This window comes from Frieseomelitta varia, unplaced genomic scaffold (assembly GCF_011392965.1).
Source record: "Frieseomelitta varia isolate USP_RPSP 00005682 unplaced genomic scaffold, Fvar_1.2 scaffold_412, whole genome shotgun sequence".
NCBI lineage: Eukaryota > Metazoa > Arthropoda > Insecta > Hymenoptera > Apidae > Frieseomelitta > Frieseomelitta varia.
This window is the reverse complement of record NW_025110160.1, coordinates 61,019-84,189: the sequence shown is the minus strand read 5'-3', so window position 1 is coordinate 84,189 and position 23,171 is coordinate 61,019. Positions and strand designations below refer to the sequence as shown.

Here is a 23,171-nt window from a genome sequence, read left to right as displayed (position 1 = left end):
ACTTTTGCGCGAATGGATTTGAATCTATCTATTGTGATACGAAATACGTGCAAAAATATTGATTCTCTTATCGATGTATTTTGTATTATTCGAATTCGCTAATTAACAATGTAATATACTGTATACTACGGAATATATAGAATGTAATTAAAGAACTTTCTGACAAATTTTTAGAAAAATTTGACTAAAGTATAGTACAATTTTAACGAAAAAAATTACAATTTATCGCTTATTAACAATCAACGTTCGAAATTTTGACGAAAGATCCTGCGAAAATTCGCTCCAGAAATAATCCAATTAATAACTTGAAATAAACGATTTTATCATTTTCCTTATTTATTATTAACAATTGTTATTACATAGTTGTTTATTTCCTTATTGTCTTATTTATTACTAATAATTATACTATTATTTATATTATTACTTATAAATATTAATATAATTATACTATACTTGTCTGATTTGTTATTAATAATATATTAGTAATTTTTTATTATTTTATTTACTATTTAATCAGTCATAAAAATATATAATTTCGTAGATTTATGTTGATCCAAGTACTGGAGAATTTTTCTTAAACTAAATTTTTCTTAAGGAAATTTTCTCACACTAGCTTTTCAACCTTCACATTTTCGAACACGATGTTCAGTGAATTTTGTTAGTCCGAATATTAAACGATAGGGGAGAGATATTGTTACGGGAATTTCTCCCACAGAGTTGTTTCTCCCAAGATGTTGAAAAGTGAAATGTTCCTACTCGCACGCCAACCTGCTGCGCTTGACGTAAACGAAAGTCGTAAACGGGCTTCGCTTATTATGTTTCACGAACTTGCGTCGTTTGTTTGTCGTTGTATCGGAGATCTTGATGACAATGCACGGCGGTGGAGAGGTCGAAAGTAAAATATAACGCAGCTTGTCTGACAGAGATGGGAAAATTATCGAAAGTTGCGATGCACGAGATTCTTTGTCACAATGTCAGAAGGTAAAAATAAATATCATTACGCGCTGTTTTGTTACTTTCGTACTGTTTGCATGAGTTTTGTAGCAATTCAGAACGCGATTAAGTCATCTTTCTTTTTACTAGAAAGAAGTTACTGCCTCCCAGATTGTTATCTTTCGTAGAATTTTAATTTTCATACGTAAACAATATTATTAGTATTGCATAGTGGACAAAATTTATATTTTCTATCTACAAACTTCATCCAAATTGTGATTACGATGCAACAGTCGAAAATTCATATTTTATTCATAAATCATTTGCCACTTACGTATTTAAATGGCAAATGATAATTTGTGAAAAGGTCGATGCATAAATTTCAAATACCCGATTATAAGTAATAATACATAATTGATATCATTGTATGAATAACGTATATTTTTTTATGCAAATGAGTTGATATATTTATTTCCAACACCACAAAGTATGTTACTTTTTAGTATAACACTCATAAATATTTTCTGCTGTACATTGAAATGATAATTGGAAATTTTTGAAACAGGTTATAGGAAAGAGATGATGCTTGCTTAAATGATTCTTTCCTTATTCATAATGAGGAGCAGACACATTGGACATGGATATAATTAACATAGAGGACGTGGAAGCTGGTGTTCGTCCATCGAAGAATTCGACTTCAATACAATGCAACTGCATTCAATCGAACTCAGTGTGTTACATTCTTGCAACAGTTGCCACTTTGGCACTTTTGGGTGCGATCGTTTTCATCTGCCGGGACTATATCAAAGTGTTGCTTTATTGGATCGAACATCAGAATATATGGATTGTCACTGTAATATTCATCGCGTTGTTCACAGTGGTTTCGTTCCCTATCGTAATTGGTTATTTATTCCTCATCATTGCTAGCGGCTATTTGTTTGGCATATTAAGAGGGATTGTCATGGTTGTCTTGTCTGCCAACTTAGGAATAGCCATAGCACACGTTACCCTTAGCGCGTTATCCTCTAAACTACCTATTGGAGCTCTTTTGCAAAATGACACTGCAAGAGCAATCCTTAGAGTTATAGCTGGACCGCAAGCTTTCAAGGTTGTATTGTTTGCAAGGTTAACTCCTATTCCTTTTGGCTTGCAAAACACCATTTTTGCGGTATGTATTTCCTAATTAATATTTAACATTTAATATTTTATTATAAATGTTAATAATATATACAAATATTTAGGTAAGCAATATGGGCGGCATTCAATATCATATAGCTAGTGCATTAGGTTTGTTGCCTGCTCAAATCATCAATATTTACTTGGGCAGTAGTTTAAGATCTATGCAAGATGTACTTGAAGATAGATCAACAGCAGCAACTGGTTATATTGTCTTCTGTTTCCAAGTATATTCTATTTCTAAAGAATGAAAAAATTAAATTTTCTATAATGTTGAACAATAAACATTAGTAATTTTTTTTCAATTTCAGATTCTGATAGGTATTTCACTGATGGTGTACGTTGTACAAAAAGCACGTAGAGAACTTCAACTGGCATTATTAGAAGCTGATCTTGCCTCGATGGCTGATACTTCTCACTACCTTCTTGATACATTACCAGATTCTAAAATAGTTTTAACAAATCTAATTGCCTAGGAATTAAATAGAAATCTTATTTATTCATTCATTAGATGCCTATATGTTTCACATCTAATGCAATTTTTTTCTGATTAAGTTAAAGATAGAACGTTTAATAAATTGAAGAGGTTCAATTTATTATTTGTTAATGATAGTGATATATATTCGTTTTTTCTATATACTCTGAAAGTACTGAATATTTTGTGATATAAGCAACAGCTAACAAACAATCGCTTTATTGATCATACTTTAGTGAAAAGTTTTAGACAAGTGCAGATAGAGAATAGTATTAATAAATATATTTATTTATTTATTCTTTTTTTTCCTTCTCCGAAAAACAATTTTTGTGCCAAATCTCGTTTTTTACGTATTAGAAATCTTCATTGTTGTCTTTTGAGAATTTGAGTGCATTTATATTTCTTTACTTATACTAATTTTTATATATTGTCAGCAGCTTTGCATTTATTTTTGGTAATACTTTTATATAATATAACAAGTCTTCCAGAGTATTTAATAATTTAAATTTTACATTAAAGAAATATGGAACAAAACTGGGAGAAAAAATTTAATAATCAGACAAGCATGCAAAACATGGAGATTGTAAAATATTAAAATTAAAAACAATAACTTAATTAACTCATATAAGTTACGCTATATATGATATCGAAAACAGCATTTTAACAGGGAACATTTGAATAACATTTAAGTGCTATATGACAAATTATCGAGTAAACTTTTATTTGCATTTTATTTGGAAGACTGACAGTTTAGTAATTGAAGTTTACATTAATTTGTTCTTTATATCACAACTTTTCTTTATTATATTAATGAATCTTTATTATTGAATTCCTTTCAAATATTTGCTTCATACATATAATGTTTTAATTTGGACAACCATCAATTGGCTATAGGTAGATATCCTAATAGACAACAGACTTACCTTATTAAAAAACAAAAGAAGGAAAAATATGTATATATACATATATATATGATTCAACTTCATTGTCACGTATCCTGCATAACTATGTACAGACTATTGTAATCAATTTGCATGGTAAATTAACATAGGCGAATTAAAAAAAAACTATATTGTACAAATGTAACATACACAATTGTATGAAATAAAAGAATTCGTATTCACATGTTACGTTTAAACTTGCTTGCTTAAATATTTTCCCTCGTGTTTCTCCAACGCTTCCTTAATAACAGCAAAAGTAAAATCTGCATCCATTTTCGTTACACATAAAGGTGGCTTTATTCGTAGCACCTACCGAATCGACGCATCATAAATATTTATATGCATTAAATGTAAATACACACATTTAGTGCATAAAAGAATCAGTTCACTTACATTTGCATGCAAACCACCTTTACCAACGAGGACTCCCATGTTTTTGATGTCTTCGAAAATCTCCAGCACGTGTTTAACTTGCAACGGTGTCCTCGTTTCGGAGTTCGAAATCAATTCAACACCGATCATCAATCCTTTTCCTCTGACATCGCCGACGACGTTGGGAAATTCCAACAACAAAGTGCTCAAACGATCGATCAAGTAAGTCCCAACGGCGTATGCATTCTGCTGAAGGTCTTCTTCCTCTATAATCTAGATTAATTCAATTCGTTGTTATACAGGGTGTTTCGCGAAAACTAGACCACCTGGTATAATTATCTTCTCTATTAGCGATAGTACGAAAATTCCTGACGTAATTTAAACTGGTTGAAGAGGATGGAGGAGCTACATTTCTTTTAAAAATATCATTTTTTAATGTTTCTTTTCACTGCCATTTTTTCATGTGAGAAAACTGTATGTATTTTTTTCTGTCCCATCACGTGACTCGTGAGGAAACGCATTCAGGTATGTTTATGATGTCTGACCTTCAAGTGACCTTGAACTTAAAAATTCGTTTAAAAACGTGCGTCGCGACTGATTCAATTTGCAACCAATTTATGACACATACGAGTGAAGTGCACTTACATCTAGCACGGTTGATCCCACCACGCACGCAAGTGGGTTCCCTCCGAAGGTGTTGAAGTGCAGTGCCGAGTTCAAACTTTCAGCGACCTCGCTGCTCGTGACCACTACTCCAAGAGGAAATCCGTTAGCTATTCCCTTTGCTAGGGTCACTATGTCCGGCTCGACGCCGTGGCCCTCGTAACCCCAGAAATGTTCGCCTGTCCTGCCGAAACCAGTCTGAACTTCATCAGCTATGTACAGGCCACCCTTCTCGTGGACGTAGTCGCATACCTTCTGGAGAAAGTATTTGGGATATTGGACAGCACCTCCTATCCCCTAAAATATTGTAATTACAAAAATATAAAATATATATATATATTTATAAAATTTATTTATAATATTTATTTGTTTATAACTTTGTTTGTAAATTTATTTATAATATTTATTTATTTATAAATTTGTTTGTGAATTTATTTATAATATTTATTTGTTTATAAATTTGTTTGTAAATTTATTTATAATATTTATTTGTTTATAAATTTATTTATATTTATTTATAAAAATATAAAATATATATATAATATAATTCAATATTTTATAATTATATATCTTTTATAAATATTTTATAAATATTTTATAAATATATCTTTTTAATACATACATTAATATATAATATATACATTTATATTCATATATATTAATATACAAATATATTGCAATTGCAAAATACTGAAAACGAAGTACCTGGATACTTTCGGCAATAAACGCCGCGACGCCGCCCGTGCACGGTAAGTTGAATCGAAACGACTCGTCGAACTTTTCGAAGTATTTCTCGGAGGCTACGCACTCCTCCACGCCGCAATTGCATTTTCTTCCTGCCACTTGCACGGGCGAATCTCTGCACCTTGATCCGCCCCAATCGCCTCTGTACACGTCTGGATATACCGCCTAAAATAACCACAATTCTCGGTAATTTAATTTATGTAATTTCTAGGTAATAGTTCCAGTAATTTGATTCAAGTCAAAAATTCGAATGATTCCAACAATCGGAAAGAATCTGTATATACTACATCATCGTGAGAATCTCACTCACGCGTAAGTAACCAGCCGGTTGCGCGATGAATGGATACCTCCATGTACTCATCGCGGTGGAGGCTGAAGTTCCGTAAGTCGCGCCATGGTACCCGTTTTGCAGTGAGACGATGTGCTGGTTGCGCGTGTAGATCCTGGCCATTAAAAATGCCAGCTCATTCGCTTCCGATCCACTGTTTGTCAGATACACCACTTTCAATTTGCTCGGGAATTTCGCTTTTAATTTGGTTACGTATTCGTGTAAACGTGCATGCATGTAAACAGACGACACGTGGTTCAACTTCGATGTCTGTTCAAATATAGCAGCTGCTATTTTCCTGAAAAATATACTGTCTCTTAGTTTGTTGTATTTATGAATTTTTTTTTTTTTTTGTATCTTACGGATGAGAGTGGCCAACAGAGACGGTAGCAACCCCGCCAAACATATCCAAATATCGTTTTCCACGATGGTCCCACAGCCATTGTCCCCGGCCTTCGTGTATCAACAATGGTTCTTTGTAAAATTGCTTCAAGGAAGGTGATACCATTGATTTGTACGCTCTTTCGACGGTTTCGTAATTCGCCCCCTGTATCGTGAACAGATCTAGTGATACTTGTGCTATGAACAAAATGATTTCTACGTAAAGAGTCTCACCTTGTAGGTAGAAGGCACGTACTCGCAATCGGGCATCTTTAGAAAATCTTTCACCGTGCTTATAGAACTTCTGACCTGTATAGCGAACCCTAAAATAAATTATATGCTATTAATCTATTTAAAAGTCTTCAGTTGAAGAGCAATGAGCTTTCAAAATTCCTGAGGGTTGTCGTAAACATTTTTGAAAAAATTTATTGAAAATTTGTAAGGAAATACTTACATCTTAAATTCGTGAAAGTAGAAGTTGCGATAACTTGAACGCATTTATTTGTTAACATATTTCTTCTTTTATAAATCGTCAATGTGTGAATTGTATTGTATATTTTGGACAAAATTAGCAGTACAATTTCATTTCCACTTCTATTAATCTGTATTAAAAATATTTATCTTCACGCACTAGTCTTCTTCTGTATGTTTGAACAGTTTAAAGATCGAACACTCACTCGTAAATGTCGTTCGATTATGAATGCGCAAATTTAAAAGTTAAGAGAAATTCATTTCATGTAAATATTCATGTATAAACCATGTAAATACGTTTAGGTGTGTAAGAGGTCAATAATTAAATTTCATTTAAGAATATTAATATACGAGAATGTTCCATTGTGAATACTCAGTAAAGTAAAACAATACTGAGACTATTGCTTGTAATCAAAATTTCTATTATTGTTTTCGATATTATACAAAATAATTTTACGAAAAATATCTTTTACTATAGATTTTGAAGGACTATTCTAAAGAATATACTGTCATTTCTGTAGAAACATATTTATTTATAATTTGAATTTATTAACATATACTGACAGACTATTTTCCAGTTGTATCTGCGTTTTGAAATATTTGTTTCTTTACATCGTTTTTAATGCTCAATTGTTTATTTGTCAATGATCTCAGTTTAAATACTATGGGTATCTTTTCCAAAATAGGATTTGTTTTTTGCAAGCATCTTATCCACGACAATAGGGAATCTTTGGAGGATGTTCCTGAAGCGCACATTGCGTAATATACACCATCATCCTGTTCGTGAATGGTGACTGGTATTTTGAAGTTGTGTCTTTCCCAAAATGGAATTTTCATATTAGATACATCTGAAAATAAAGCAAGATGTAAATTAACACTTTTGTTGATTAATATGAAATACACAAGTACTCTTATTTTCCTTTACCATCATACTCTCCGTAAATGACCTCTCTCTTTATTGGATCTCCCCTTAATACAAAATAATTCAGATAATAATCAGCAACCCAGACTGGGAAAGGTCCTTCCACCATCAAAGATTTATCAGTTGGTTGTACAGCGAGAAGTTCTTCCTGTGATTTACTCATACTCGACAAGATCCATGTATCGTCAATCGCGTCAGGTACATCCTTTGTCCTGTATAAAGTGACATTAGCTTGTACATCTACACTAGATATCTTTTTTAATGCATATTCGGCGAGTACTTTTGGATCTGTTGGCGTGGGTCGCGGTACGGGCCAAGGATTCAATTGACTGAACTTTGGTTGCCAATAGAACATGCTGAAACACTTTTTTAAAACCAGAGTATTTTTACCAAATATCTCCACGATCATTTTCTGCACGTCATAATCGGGTATCACGAAATTCTCTTCCATTTTGTTGAGTATTCGCAGAGCTGTGTCTTGATGTTTTGGATAATGATAAAACATAATTTGAAATCTATTTTCAGGTACGTATCTCCCTCTTGGAAATATATCAAGCAATGCCTTGTAAGCCTCAATGTCCTGATGTACGCCAAATTCGTCCATGTACTTCAACGCTGTTTGTATGAATTCCAATTGCGCTTTCCTGTTGGAATCATTCCTCTTGTATATACGTATGATTTCCAAGAAAGTTTCTTTTACTTTCACTTGCACATTAAAATGATGCGGCGTAACATCGACATTGGGCTCATTTTTGACATGCAAAATGTCATGATTATGAAAATTACTAACAATTGTCAACTGAATGCCAGCATGTTTCTTTATTACTGGCAATTTATTCAATGAGATGACAATTTTTCTCATTAATGTGTTCATACTACTACAATTTTATAACGTTTAATTCAAATACAAATCATAAATATACAAATATAAATATATATATATATATATATATATATATATTATCAATAGTCCTATATAACCTTCTTCTCAGAGTTCATAAATCTCATAATACATATATGTGGATAACATTTTAAATAACTGTCATAGATTTTTAGTACTAGTTTCTTAGATAACATTTAACATTACTTCTTACTAATTAAATAGTATTTTGGTACTTTAGTACCTAACATCACTACAATTTCAGTGTTGTAACATTTTCATTGACAAGAATGAAGATAGAATTGACGTTTAATGTTTTTTCGTGTCTTGTTACTTTCGTGTCGCATGCGACGTTACCGATTCAGTAGAAACGAAACTTACTGATTTTGTCATTTTTCGGCATTCAAATGGAACAAAGAAAAGAAATCGAGCGTTCAATTAAAAAGATATAATTGTAGAATGCTTCTAATTATTTTATTATATTTCTAGTCAATTAATAGATATTAAAATTCATAGATGCTATTATCACATAACGGTGAAATAATGGAACTAAATTATTGCTTTCCTCGTCACATATTATTTACGTAAATGCTTGTAAGTCAAATCACAGACGAATCCCGCGTAAAACGTGTAATTCGAGCCATCTTCGATAGATGATAGTTTAAATTCTTGTCGTGGCGCTGCAGTCCTTTTTTACCGACCGGGCCAACGGCAACAAAACGGCGGCAAAAATAAAAGAAGAAAAGAAAATGGATTCGTTAGAAAAAGCATGTGCTCCTACATTATACATAAGAGTTAAATAAAATTATGTTAATTATGTTAATTAGCATTATTAATTAAAAAGAAGTATGTCATAAATTCCGAATCTAAATCACTAATACTCATCGCTTTCAACGATGAAATTGAATATAATTCTTGTGTTCACCATAACAAATCACAAGGAATATGAAAGACACTGATTTTTTCTTAGACTGATATTTTAAAATCTAAAACACAAAATCTCATTCAATGCTATGTCCATTGTTGGGGTTTGTCGAATTTCTTCTCCATTTGGTTTAATTTTTTAACTTTAATTTTTAAAAAAAGTACTTTTCTACAACCTCGTTTTATATTTTTATATGTCAGCGGCGATTCATTTTATAACTTTATAATTTAGCTTTCCATAATTTATGATTGAATTAATATCTTAATTATTATTATATTACTTTTATATTACTTTATTTGATAAAGTAATGAAAGAAAGAAACAACAGAGTAATAGAGGGGGTTCTTCTCCTATGGTTCGTAAAGCTGGATGCGAGCCATGATTGGCTCTCCAGTTTGAGAGACTTGTTTAGTCAATGGTTTGAATGTTTTATCACCCTTGTAATGAATGAATTTCGTTGAGAACCTCTGTTATGTAACAAAAATACGTAACCATGTGTTGTCGTATTTAAGGGGGTGAATGTTTCAAATTTGAAGTTGCTGTATCTCGTTACACGTATCTTATTTGTTATCAAAGAACAGAGAACGAATGATATTTAAAAATTATTACATTGTTATTAGAACGTCACTAATGAATAATGAACTTCTACTTTTCTGACTTTACTTAACTAATAATAATGTAACACGTGAATAATAATAATAATTGAAATCACGTCATAGTATGAATTTCGCAATAAATTGACGTTGTGGTTAATGAATAATATATTTAACAAAAAACCGTGAAACTTTGTACAACTGCAGATTTCAGGTTAATGAAAATCAAATCTAATAAAAAATAAAATCAGTAGTATGAAAGGAAAGGATTTTTACATTTTACAGTATTGGTGTATTCATTAGATGTATTGCAATACCTGTACAATAAAACGTTATTAAAAAATGAATCCTATGTTAAAGATATTTCTAACTTATTGTTGGACAAATGTATATTTAATCGTTGGAATCAGTATGGGTTTAAGTCTCAGTATGATGTTGATACCAGTTGACATAGATAATTCTAATGGAAACACAGATTATTTAATACATTACTTACACTATCAAGATGACCTGGATGAATATGAACCAAAGATAAATATCAATAGCAAACCTCTACAAGCGCAAAAAGTTTCCAAAGCATTGGTGCGTCCGAGATATTATTCGACAGAGCTTGGAATCAGAGAGAAGCTATTCATAGGAGTGATAACGAGTCAACAATATTTATATAGCAGAGACATAGCAATTAATAAAACTGTTGCCCACGTTGCGGACAAAATACGTTATTTCATTTCTATACCCGAGGGGACAAAACCCAATGTTACTCTGCCCGGTATAGTTGGATTTACAGATACCAGAAGCATTTTGAAGCCATTTCATACTATGAAATACATAATCGACAATTATCTAGAGAATTATGATTACTATTTCCTAATCAAAGATGTAAGCTACATCAACGTTAAAAAATTACTCAAATTTGTTACAAAGATTAGTGTAAGTCAAAACGTTCATGTGGGTGTTCTTGGAGATATTCCAACTTATTGTTCCTTGGGTAAACAGTATATCATATTACAACGTTGTCTCAATTTCAGAATACTTGATAATGATATTAAGAATTGTTATTCATTTCTAGATTCGGGAATACTTCTGAGCAATTCGGTGATACAAGAGTTGAAGAACAATTTGGACTGGTGTGTAAGAAATGCTTATTCTGATTCAGACGACGTCAACTTTGGACGATGTATTGTTCATTCTACCTCGATACTCTGTTCCAATCACATACAAGGACAGAAATTTTGGTACACCAAATTGAAGTCAACATTTTCATTTGAAAAGGATTTAAAAGACCTAATTCAAAACAATGAATTTCTAAATTCACTTGTGATATATCCGATATATGATCACTTTCTTGTCTACAAATTAAACGCTTATTTTGCGGCAGTGAGTACTCTAAACTGTAATAATTAAAAATTCGTTGATCTGTAATCTATGCTTTACAAAAGCTTATTTGGTGATTTTAGTCAAAGGCTATGGAAATTCAAGAAAAGATCTCTAACATTCGAAAATCAATTTTAAATATGGCAAGCTTAGGTCCTCCGCAAGAACGTAACGTTTCATGGCCTATTGGCAATCAACCGGGAAATAAAGCTATGAGTCGCTTCGATATTTTACGATGGACGTATTTTAACGAAACTCACATATTTTTAAATACTGACTTTTCAACTGTACAAGAATTAAAAACCGACGCTAAATTTGACATCGAGCGAACGATTAATGTTACAACTTCTAGTATAATTGCTGATTATCGGTATACATTAAAGTTTAACAAATTAATAAATGGGTACCAAAGATTCGACGCATCTCGAGGAATGGATTATATACTAGATCTGGAGTTCACTGATATTAGTACCGGTAAAATATTGAAGAAGAGGATTGAAGTGTGTAAGCCACTCGGCAAAGTTGAGATTCTGCCTGTTCCGTACGTAACAGAAAACACGAGAGTAAATATAATACTGACGGTGAATTCATTAAATAAGCAAGATGCATTGAACTTTTTAGAGCAATATGCTATAGACTGTATGGAGAAAAAATATAAAACCTTCCTTATGATGGTTAATATTTTTGTTTATTGTTAAAATGAAAAAAAAAGAATTTTATATATTTTTTAACTTTGTTTACACGTAGGTTCTCTTGTATGATTTTAACTCTGCATCTAAAGGAAAAGCAGACATATACTCTGAGATTAAACAATATGCGCTGTTGTTGGCTGAGAAGTATAAGAAACAACAGTCGAAAATCACCTGGCTTTCTATTCGGTTGCCAAATATTGTAACGTCTGTTGAAACAAATCGGTTATTGAATATTGCTGTTACAGACTTGTGCGTAAGAAAATTTGCACCTGAAAGTTTAATACTTTTCGTCGAGACTGGTATACAATTACGGTTGGATTATTTGAATAGAGTATGTATATTAATAATCCCAACGAGAATCTCTTACACGCAAATTAATTCAAAATTTAATATTTAGATCCGAATGAATACCATCAGTCAATATCAAATATTCAGTCCAATTCCTTTCATGGAATACCATCCTGATATAGCTCACATAAACGATATAAAACAAATTGACACGGATATCAATCGAAATCATGGGAGATTTGATGAGTATAATTTTAATAATATTGCCTTTTATGTCAAAGACTATAACACTAGTATGTATATTTTCCTATACCTCTTTTTATTTTATATTTTATATTTTATATTTTATATTTTATATAATACATTTACATCTTTTTGCAGTGAGAAAAACCATTGAGGCTAGCATTCCAATAATACACTCTGATCGAGATATTTCATCAGTGTTGAAATTTTCACAGAGTATTCCTGTTACTTCTTTGTTCGAGATGTTTGTTTCATTCAGCAATTTACATATTTTACGCGCAATAGAACCAGCTCTCAAAGTAAGGTATAAAAATGTCGACTATGTTGATATTATTGATAATAACAACTTTTGCACACGGTCGAAGAATTTTCATTTAGGTCGACGTAGTCAACTTGCTAGATTGATACTGGACTATCAAACTTATAAAAATGGCTTGTTAAGATGAATTGTACAGCAAATATTAATAAGTAAGGCACAAATATATAGTTTATGCAGGAATATAAATAAAGTTATAAAAGTGTGATGAAAAAGTTGATGTTAAAATGTTATACATATCTATATAAAAAGATTCATATTATAATATTTTATTAAATTTATACATTTCACATTAAATAAATATTTTGTAAGTAATGCAGTTATTCAATTCTTTTCGTAACAAATTAATTCTTTTCGTAATAATATATATAATTTTATATCCATAAAAAGATTACAGAAGAAAACAATCGATATGCTATGTATTGGATACGACATTTGGATATTTACATTTAAAAAAAAAACAATCAAATTGATAAATTATAAACTCCAGTGAAAAGTATTTGCCAGTTTTCTAAAAATTACATAAAACATTTTGGCAAGATTTCTAAGATGTATAAGAAAGTAAAGATCATATAATTACACTAAATATTAGTCAGTAGTAGTAATTGTACAATCCCTAATACCTTATAAATAAATGTACATACGCTACATCACCATTTCATTTTTTCCATATGTTTACTGCACAAAAAGCGAAAAGTTTTCGTACGTACCGTAACTGACTGCAATACATATATAATAATAGAAAATATTTGCTATACATATTTTTTTTATGTGTAATATGGAATACAATTGAATTGTTCTATTTCTTCAATATACAGTAATAGGAAATAAAATGTTGGAAAAATAGAGAATTTCTTGGCAGATATTTAAAACATCTTTCATTGTTCCTGCAAAAAACATTGTCTCAACAAAAGTAGTATTTATATTTATTAATAAATGCAAATAATTCGAACATATCTTACCATTAATCACTATCAGATTCTGATTCTGATAATTGTAAATCATCATTTAGAAGATTATCTGGCATTAGAGGCGATGGATTTTTACTGTTATTTCCTAAAAAGAAATATAAATAAAATGTAAAAGTAAATATTACTTAATTTTTAAAATAATAAAAATAATTATTATATTATATCAATATATTATTATAATAACCATTAGCCCCCGTTAAAACTGGAACATTTTCAGTATCTGAATCACTGTCTGAACTATCTGAACTTGAGCTACTTGAAGTAGAATCACTAAGAGCACCTCCATCACTGTCCGCAGTTACAGAAGATTTAACAGCTGATTGAGTATTAGTTACGGAAAATGACTTTACAGGCGCAGAAGAATTGGTAGTCGGTAATGATCCAGACGATGTTAAAGGACAATCATCAATATCAGAACTAATCATTGGCAAACTAGCCAGAGTTGACGATGCCACTGATGGCTGTTGCACTGGTGAACTAAAGTTCTGCGTTTTTAGTACGTTTAGAAAAAGATCTTTGTGAACCTACAGAAATGCTATCTCCTATCTGATTTTGAATATGTTATGGAAATTAATATTTCAAACAATTTTTTCTTACACATATAATCAGTTTCCAAGTCTAATTTCCGAGATCTTTGCAAAAAACTGCCAGAACTAGCACATTGAACTTTCCTTATCTGTGACATATGCAATTTTAATTGACATATTATATATTATTCATAAGTAACCGACACATTTGTTGTCATATTATATATTATTCACAAGTAACCGACACATTTGTTGTCACATAACAGACATACCAGAATTCACTGTGAAACCATCAGTTGTTTGCAAACATCTTGGAAACTAGACTGACAAACATACACAAAAAAAGTTGTTTGAAATATCGATTTCTCTTTAATATACTCGAAAATCATCAAAATCTGAGAGGAAGTATTTTTCTACAGGTTCATCTTAATGTATTATTATAAAATTACTATATAATTAAAGTTATAATTAAAGTTATAATTAAAGTTATAATTAAATGTTATATAATTAAAGTTTAATACAAAATATTATTTTACATTTCATCAAAGTATTCCAGGTTTCATTTTCTTTTATCAAAATAAATTGTTACTTATTTGCTCTCGTTGATATTAAAAAATGCTTGTACCTATTAGTTGAAGTGACAGGAGGACTTTTGCCATATGGCGATACTCTAAGGGGACTACACTGTTTCGGATGTAGTTGGGCAGTGGGTTCTCTCCTTTTCCCACTTGTCACTTTTGTTCTTCCAGTTGCCCTACCGTGAGTGGGACTTCTCTTCATTTCTACAGGAGTTATGGGCCTACTGTTACTATTTGCTCCAGAAATTCCCAAGTGCACCTGTGACTTTGGTTCTGTTCTAAAAAAAATACGACATAAAATGTAAACATTTGATGCATTTTACAAAAAATAAAATTACATACCGGGTCTTCTTTACTTGAATATTCGCCGACAACTTCTCCAATGTAATTTCCCCTGTCACCCTGTCGATTATCAAGACACATTCCTTGTGATAAGGTCTTTGAGAGCCTTTGAATACCGTATGAGGGATCCCGGCGCCATCTAAATGTGGCACGGTAACTGTCATCATGTTGTTTACTCCAACGTCTACCTTTGCTATTTTGGAAACATCAACGCTCGCTGGTTTGAAATCATCTAAATTGTTAATAACTGTGGTTACATTTCTGACTATGAGTTGATTACATTTTGAATGTTATTTGTACAAGCAGCATTTAATATTCAATGTAAACAAGTTACTTATCCAATGACACTGTGTGAATTAGAATTACTATTGAGATATACTTAGATTAGAAAACAAAGGAATTTGTCCACTAACATTTCAAAGTGTGAAAAGCCGTTGATCTGTTATTGGTAAATGTAGGGCCCAACTTCAGTTCTTTAATCTCCGGGCCCAAACCGAGCTGCTGCGCCATCATGTCACGCCCTATGCCTTGGAAATTCGTATCAGCAACAGAAGTGACCGATTTCATTGCGCACGGCTTTTTGCGTAAATCTCCCTTTTGATATTCGAGCTGTCGACCGTGATTGATCGTTGTTTTACTCGCTAATTTGCCAAAATATGGCAGGGACGCGCATTTGTATTTCCTCCGTAACAGCTGTTACCCCGTACTGTTCTGTTACGATCGATTTGCCTGCACACTCGTTCGTTCTGTGCAATAATTATCGTCGAGAGCCGTGTTTTTTTTTAGCTAGCAATAAAGCTCAGGTGACACGTGAGAGCCAAGCGAAAATACACAATACGTGAGAGCACAGCTCACCACAATACTATTCATTCATTGATCTAGTTCGTCCGTGTGTCCGCGTTCATGAAGACCGCGCTTAATTTATTTATTTGACAACTGTTCGAAAACACAGAAATCGGGAAACAGCGATTCGATCACACCGACTGCCAATCAATTCGATTGAAATTTAAGGCGGTTAATCTCAGACTCCAAATGGTACTATCACAGCAAACGTCCTCTGACTGAATCGAAGATTCAGTTTCCAGTACACTGCACTGATATAGAACCTGCATATAGATAGGCCACTACCTGAATTATATTACTAGAACCACCTGAAAAATGTCTGACGGACATGATGTACAAATGCATGAAGTACTGCATTTATTTAAATAATAAATCTCTTTTTCAATATATACGAAAATCCAAAGAGTTTTATGTAACTTTCAAGATATTTTATTCAGGGATGTAAATTTTCGATGTTACAAATTCGCGATGTCACTCAATTCTAGTGACTTTTCAATATCCCGTCACCGTTCACTCATGGTTCTAGGGAATTTCACAATTCGAAATGCTCGCGAATTCAAAATGCGTAGACACCAAGCACCGAATTACAATCAATTAGATTTACATTTACAGTTCGCTCAGCGTCAAAACCATGAAAATTTCTACGAAGCACAAAGAATATTGGCTCAAATCGGTGCTTGAAATCTCATAGTGATAGCAAAGTTCGTCGATAAAAAATCGCTCAAATATGTACGAGACGACCAAGCTGATAACGTTGTAATTACTGTTTCTTAGGCCGACCAACGTGATCATCAACAATTGTAGGGTGGTGGTGACATTCATGAACAACTGATGCCTCCTTATTTGACTTTGTTTTCGCTTTGGCTGCAGATAAAAGAATATTGGCAGTATGCCCAAAGAGAGTAGCATGAGCCAAACTTTCTCACTGATCCCATATCCTTGCAAGATACCAGCAGTGAACAACGCCAATGACATAATGTCAACGATCATAGAGTACCAATCGTAGAAGATCCTTAAGTACTTTGCTATATTGGTGGCTGATGTAAGAAACGGAGTTCCTGGAAGCAACATTCGCTAAGGATAATATGCTCTACATAACACATATTATGAGTGCTGTTTTTTACTACGCCTCATAGCGTGAACTAAGTTGTTCTTGAACACAAAAGCTGCATGTATCTCTCTAAACCTAGAGTTTCTAGAAGTGTTACGAGAAAGACGAACTCTTTTTGCTTTTCTCCTATGCTCTTTAAATTTCTGAGCAGGAGGAAAAGAACATGGAACGTGACAGTTTCTAATTTTTGTATGTGAAGTACATATAATCAGTAATTTCGCTATTGATTCAAAAATAACTAGTTGGAACTTGTGAGAAATAATATAATTAATGGACAGTTTTCCTGGCTGAAATAAAAGTTTAATAAAACAATTTGCATTTTCTTTTTTACTGAAATTTCTACGAAACAGCTAGTATTGAGGTAACATTGTATATTTTACTGCAAAATTAACTTTTAGCTGAAGAATCAGAATCGGTTACAAAAAGGAAAAAGTCTATATTTTATACAGATTATTTATTTCTTCAAATTGTTACAACTATAATGCTAGGATGCTACAGAATATGAGTGGGTTTTGTTATTAAATGATCAATCTGCATGAAAAAAGGGTATCTGCAATGCTGTGATAAGCAAAATTAGAAAATTATAAGCATGCAAAATGTAAATATCTACTGTACTACTTCTAGTAATGTTCAAATGTATACTTAAGCAAAATGTGTGCCAACTAAAAAATATATTACTATGTAACTGCATATTATAGAGTGACATAGGAATTTTTGTTACTCATTTCCTTTAGAAACAAGCGCACTGAATTGTGCTATTATTTCTCATCTGTTCCAACAAGACAAAACTTTTACAAATAATAAAAAGTATTACTTCTTTGTCTGTAGTTTTACATTTAAAAGTCAAGTATAATACCCTTACGTAGTTTCATACCAACTAATCCTCTGCATGACCCCCACTAATATATAAGATGTACTTTTAGGGGGCTCTGTACAGATAATATTGCTTTAAAAATATACTAGGAAAATGCCAAGATGCAAAATATATACAGTTGTCAATGGAATACATTCTTACCAAACCTGAGTGCTCCCAGTATGGAGTGCGAAAGCAGAATTTGAAAGGCACGAAATGACCAAGTGTTTGTTTTATCGTACTCATTACCAAGAGTTCTCATGCAACCAATTGTCACGAAAAGTTTCGCTAGATGTGCAAGAGTGCTGCTTGGATGAATCATGGCCCTTTTATTTAAAGACTACTTTCTGGCTTGATGTTCAAGTTGCCGGAAACTTCCATGCGATGACAATTAGAATATCTTCTCGTCACGAGGAAGTGTCTCTACATTTCACTCATCAATGACATTCAAAAACGTAAGATTCTTTTACGTTCTGTTTAATATTCGAACGAGGTTATGTACACTTGGATCCGTACCGAATATGCATTACTTCTTAACGACTGATGCGATCTATACTTAAACGAATATCATTCCGAATTTGTTTAACTTTACCAAAATGCAAACTTCTGTATAGACAGCGGCAGGAATATTGTACTCTATTTAAATAGTTCAACGCGTATACGTATGTATGTTGCTTGTGCCTCGAAATAGTTTCGTCACATATTTTGAGTATCATGCTATATTAACTAGATAAAAGTCGAGTATATTCAATTACAAACTTGGACGTTTTTTCAAATATTCTTTTCAACTTTCGACATGAGATCTATTTGAAAATACAAGTTCGATTGCAGAAAAGAAAAGTGATTCCTCAAGAACTAAACAAAGGAAAATCTCGTAACTCGTGAAGATAGTGTAATAAGAACTCAGTTTACATATACATATATGTATATTTCATAATAACGTATAAAAATATCCGTATTTTGCATACAATGTGAATAAAATTATAATTATAAGAGGAAAGTTAGTACAAATAAGCTACAGTTGTGTATAAAAAAGAACATAAAGGATTGAATTGGCAAACACAAGCGTTGGCGTCAGATCAAAAAGTTTTTTAAGTAAATAGAGAGACTTTTATGCAAAACGGAAAAAAAGAAAGAATGGAAGTGCATGATGGAGGTCAATGTCTTTCCCTCGTTCGAAACGACATGACTAATACATCATCGATGCGCGTTGACGCTTCTGCTAAAAGTTTTGCAGCAGTACTGCAGTATTTTTACCCTTGACAACTTGTCGAGTAATAGCGGCAAACGTTCGTGCGCGCACGACGTGGAATCATTACTTTAAAGCCTTATGGGAACTTCGTGCCATTGGAAATTCGAATTTCATTTGTACCAATGCCTTTCGAGCAAGATTTTATTGAAGCAAGATTTTATGATCGCAGCGATGTAATAATTCATTCAATTTTATTTTTGCAATACTTCGAACAAAAGGCATTAATTCCTGTGCGCGCGCGCGCGCGCGTACACATGTGAATACGCGAAAAGGATCGTTCAAACATGTTTCCTCAATTTATTCAATTTTTTACATAAGCGAGAGTGCAGAATAATAATTTAAAAGGTACGAAAACGACGCAACTGTTAATATTTGATTTCGAACGACACTTCGTTTATGAATTCCTACGTACCATCAAGTAACTGCTGCCATCTATCACGCAAAGTGAGTTCATGAGTACTTGGTAGGTCAAAATTGCACGAAATTGCACCTACCGAAATGCAGGTAAAATCTTACATTAAATGTAATAAAATAATTATAATATAAATTTTAAAATAATTATATATACATCGCATCTTACATTAAATGTAATAAAACAATTATAATAATATAAATTCTAAAATAATTATATATATCGCATCTTACATTAAATGTAATAAAATAATTATAATATAAATTCTAAAATAATTATATATATTATTCTAAAATTTATTAAAATTTTGAACATATGTCCATCGAAACAATGCTCATACATGTAACAGTTTTGTTTGATTCAACTATTAAATTTTTCAGTAATCTTATGGGAAATGAATTTCAGAGGTTTACGGAAAGGTAAATACGTATTATAAAACAATAATCTTGTCTCAATACGTAATTTAAGTATAATATTGACATTAGCCAATGATATATGATTTGCACAGTGTGCAGTATAAATAAAACTCTCATTCACAAAAAGCCTTATCCAGTTTCTGAAGTCTGGAAATCAATTTCCTCTTAAATTTAATATTATATTAATAAGGAGATTTGTAGATTAGTTCATAAGTGACAATACAGTTTCCAAACACGATTTTATCATCTCCCTTTGGCAAACAACATGACTAAACCATAAGTTTTCGCAATAATGGAAACGCTCACACCCATGTTATGCCTCGAAATGTTAATAAGCTACGACCTTTCGTATTCCGTATTGGTTTACAAGCGATTTCAGATAACCGTTTCCTCTGCAGGTAACTACTAAAAATAAAGTTTTGCGATATTTTTACATTGGGCACCAGAAATGCTATTTATACTTAACTGTATAACTCGTTTTAAAGTAAACTATAATTTGCAGTTCTTACAAATTCCAAGTCACTGTCACAATTATAAAAATTGGTCTATGAAAAATAAGAAAGATATTCTTCCATAGATGGAACATGTGTCACTGCGATAATACGAAAATAAACTCTCTCTTGCTGACGTGAATTTTTCTTATATAATTGTCCTTCGAGCTTAATTTTTTTGACACAATAATGATTACGATTTTTCCAGTTTTCTAATGCAACATTTTAATTACACGCCCATTATTCAAACTTTGTTCCCTTTGTTCTGTCATGAGTCAGGATTAGTCATTGCTTGATGATTAAAATTACAACTGCTATTGCAATTGGGTTACGTGGCAGAAACAACTGAAATCACCGAGTTTTTGTTTCTTTTTTTTTTTCCTAGTTTACCAATGTCGACGATACGCGTCTACATATTTCAGATTTCATCTTTTATTGTTCGTACAGTGCGATGCCTGATTGTACGTCATAATTACATTAATTACAAAGTAAAAAGAAAAAAAAGGAAGATATAAAATCTTTATTATATTACATTGTATTATATATCTTAATACACATGAATTACTCGCTGCATAAAAGAAAAACAATAAGTTTAAGAAATAACAGAAGTTTAATGATATCAAGGAGGATATAATCTGTTATTAATTAGTCATTCTGTGGGAACGTACGTACGTATATTTTTTCCAATAGTACTTGGAGATGTTAATTTGGATATTGCAAAGTAACGTTAATAAATACATGTATATATAACACGGTATACAGTTGTATTTGCATTCTTTGAATTCATAGTACGTATATCCTGCTCTTTTTTTTTTTTTTTTTTTTTTTGAAAGCGATAAGAATGCAAATGACATCGAATAAATGTGTGTAACATTTCCTTGCGTAACTCGATGCATCATATCGTCTCAAACTTAATGGTATTATTAATATTAATATCATCGTATTTACGTTGCTTAAGAAAATTCGTCGAAGTCAATAATCGACTTACCTCGTTTCAAAGTACAGATATTACCATCACTTCAAGATCAAGATTAAAATACATCCTAAACGAATGATTTTTATCAATGTAAACGCAACGAATGAAATTTCGATGTAATCAGGATATCAAAGTTACTGATCAATCTTTTAACTGATATCAGTAATAATTTAAGATCTTGGCAGAATTGTAGAATGCGAAATACTAAATACTAAAACATTTCGCAACACTTGAAAAAAAATTTATTATTTCACTCAAAAGCGGCCAACACGTTGCGATGCACACGTGTATGAATTTTCAGGTTATGTATCAACTTTCATGAAACAGCGATGGAATTGGGGCTTGCTCGTCAATCTAGGGCGATATACTGATTTCTGTATCGATGTAAACTCGATTTTCAAATCGATACGCCGATGTGAGTTTAACACTGCGTCGTGAAACTTGAGAATCGATGAGAGGTCATACGGTAGGTTACCTTAATACTGCAACTAGGAAATTTGTGAGAAACCAATGTTCGAATTTTATATGTTTTCCCCGAGTCTTTTTTTTTTAGCAAAATTAACTTTTATATACTCGTAATAAATTTTATTAACGTTAACTTTTATATACTCGTAAATAAATTTTATCACTCATAATAAATAGCTTCTAAGATTTCTAATTAGTAAAGTACATAAAATAACTTTTATATATTCGTAATAAATTTTATTAACGTTGACTTTTATATACTCGTAATAAGTAGTTTTTAAGATAGTTTCCAATGTTTCTCGTGATGAATGAAATGAATATTTATGATAAATATTTATGATAATAGTTTAATAATAATTTTATTATAAAAAACGTTTCATTATAAGAAACATATTACGGCATTACGGCAACAACAGGTCAATAGTTCTAATGTCAAGGAGCTTTGTATGTAATTGACAATCTTGCAAGTTTCAACGAGTCATTCCCTACTTTATCTTCCTTTTTTTTTCTAATCATTCCTGTTTTACCGTCTGTTATCGTTTCCCGAATTTGTTAATCTCGGCTCAAATTGAAAGAAAATCTGAAAAAATAGTTCGCTAGCATTCTCATTAGATGAGGACAATCGGACGATTGATTTCCAAGAACGTGACTCACGGTTTATCTTCGTTTTCAGAAGCGAAGGTTGCAAAAGCAAATTTAATCTCGCAGAACTGATACACGCGCCAGGCAGAGACGTTTATCGGTTTGTTCGAGTGTTTGTGTAATTATCGACGAGCGAAGGTGTGAAACGACGACGATACACTTTACTTGCAGAAATTTACTAAAATTTACTAAAAATGAAAAGAGAAGAAAAAAGAAGAAAAAAATGAAAACACAAGAGGGAAAAGTCATGATCTTGATAGGGGATCAGATCTCGAGATTTGGTCAACCTAAGCACGCAACACCTCATTCTTGGTGTTACCATTCTTGATGATTAGCCCTCTTTCCTTTTAATTGATCACTGATCTACTATCTGGCAAATTGTATATTACAACTTTTCACATGTTTAACGTTACGTTGAATTTTTTTTATTTTTAGATATAACATTATATATATAATACATTAATTATATATATATATATATATATATAATAGATATAATATAGATATAATATTTTTAGATAGCATGGGTGTCCTTGTTGCTCGAATATTTATAATATGGATAATAATCCGACGATA

At 31.8% G+C, this 23,171-nt stretch overlaps 6 protein-coding genes and 1 long non-coding RNA gene across 7 annotated transcripts; 3 read left to right on the top strand and 4 right to left on the bottom strand.

The window, feature by feature from the left end:
• The first annotated feature begins 685 nt into the window (after positions 1-685).
• Positions 686-3,707, top strand: LOC122531706 (transmembrane protein 64). Its single transcript, XM_043659842.1, has 4 exons — positions 686-981; positions 1,499-2,101; positions 2,175-2,336; positions 2,421-3,707. Exons 2-4 carry the CDS (start codon positions 1,571-1,573, stop codon positions 2,583-2,585), a joined length of 858 nt encoding a protein of 285 aa, XP_043515777.1. The 5' UTR covers positions 686-981; positions 1,499-1,570; the 3' UTR covers positions 2,586-3,707.
• On the bottom strand, positions 3,633-6,884 carry LOC122531703 (alanine--glyoxylate aminotransferase 2, mitochondrial). The gene is made up of 8 exons (XM_043659840.1): positions 6,468-6,884; positions 6,248-6,336; positions 5,995-6,179; positions 5,615-5,930; positions 5,266-5,469; positions 4,543-4,857; positions 3,919-4,170; positions 3,633-3,834 (listed from the first exon to the last, which is right to left on the bottom strand). Exons 1-8 carry the CDS (start codon positions 6,523-6,525, stop codon positions 3,718-3,720), a joined length of 1,536 nt encoding a protein of 511 aa, XP_043515775.1. The 5' UTR covers positions 6,526-6,884; the 3' UTR covers positions 3,633-3,717.
• Positions 6,885-6,996: 112 nt separating this feature from the next.
• Positions 6,997-8,602, bottom strand: LOC122531705 (evolutionarily conserved signaling intermediate in Toll pathway, mitochondrial). The gene is made up of 2 exons (XM_043659841.1): positions 7,410-8,602; positions 6,997-7,332 (listed from the first exon to the last, which is right to left on the bottom strand). The coding sequence occupies exons 1-2, from the start codon at positions 8,278-8,280 to the stop codon at positions 7,052-7,054; spliced, it is 1,152 nt and encodes a 383-aa protein (XP_043515776.1). The 5' UTR covers positions 8,281-8,602; the 3' UTR covers positions 6,997-7,051.
• A 124-nt stretch (positions 8,603-8,726) lies between these two features.
• LOC122531707 lies at positions 8,727-9,047 on the top strand. Its single transcript, XR_006307359.1, has 2 exons — positions 8,727-8,870; positions 8,940-9,047. It is a non-coding gene; the product is annotated as an uncharacterized LOC122531707 (long non-coding RNA).
• A 571-nt stretch (positions 9,048-9,618) lies between these two features.
• On the top strand, positions 9,619-13,577 carry LOC122531711 (chondroitin sulfate synthase 2). The gene is made up of 6 exons (XM_043659849.1): positions 9,619-10,791; positions 10,873-11,180; positions 11,261-11,851; positions 11,925-12,200; positions 12,267-12,450; positions 12,539-13,577. The coding sequence occupies exons 1-6, from the start codon at positions 10,146-10,148 to the stop codon at positions 12,844-12,846; spliced, it is 2,313 nt and encodes a 770-aa protein (XP_043515784.1). The 5' UTR covers positions 9,619-10,145; the 3' UTR covers positions 12,847-13,577.
• On the bottom strand, positions 13,487-16,197 carry LOC122531715 (ell-associated factor Eaf). The gene is made up of 7 exons (XM_043659854.1): positions 15,990-16,197; positions 15,548-15,880; positions 15,135-15,366; positions 14,840-15,070; positions 13,872-14,164; positions 13,679-13,772; positions 13,487-13,603 (listed from the first exon to the last, which is right to left on the bottom strand). Exons 2-6 carry the CDS (start codon positions 15,699-15,701, stop codon positions 13,681-13,683), a joined length of 1,002 nt encoding a protein of 333 aa, XP_043515789.1. The 5' UTR covers positions 15,702-15,880; positions 15,990-16,197; the 3' UTR covers positions 13,487-13,603; positions 13,679-13,680.
• LOC122531717 lies at positions 15,852-18,788 on the bottom strand. Its single transcript, XM_043659857.1, has 3 exons — positions 18,458-18,788; positions 18,104-18,374; positions 15,852-17,035 (listed from the first exon to the last, which is right to left on the bottom strand). Exons 2-3 carry the CDS (start codon positions 18,261-18,263, stop codon positions 16,584-16,586), a joined length of 612 nt encoding a protein of 203 aa, XP_043515792.1. The 5' UTR covers positions 18,264-18,374; positions 18,458-18,788; the 3' UTR covers positions 15,852-16,583.
• Positions 18,789-23,171: the final 4,383 nt, after the last annotated feature.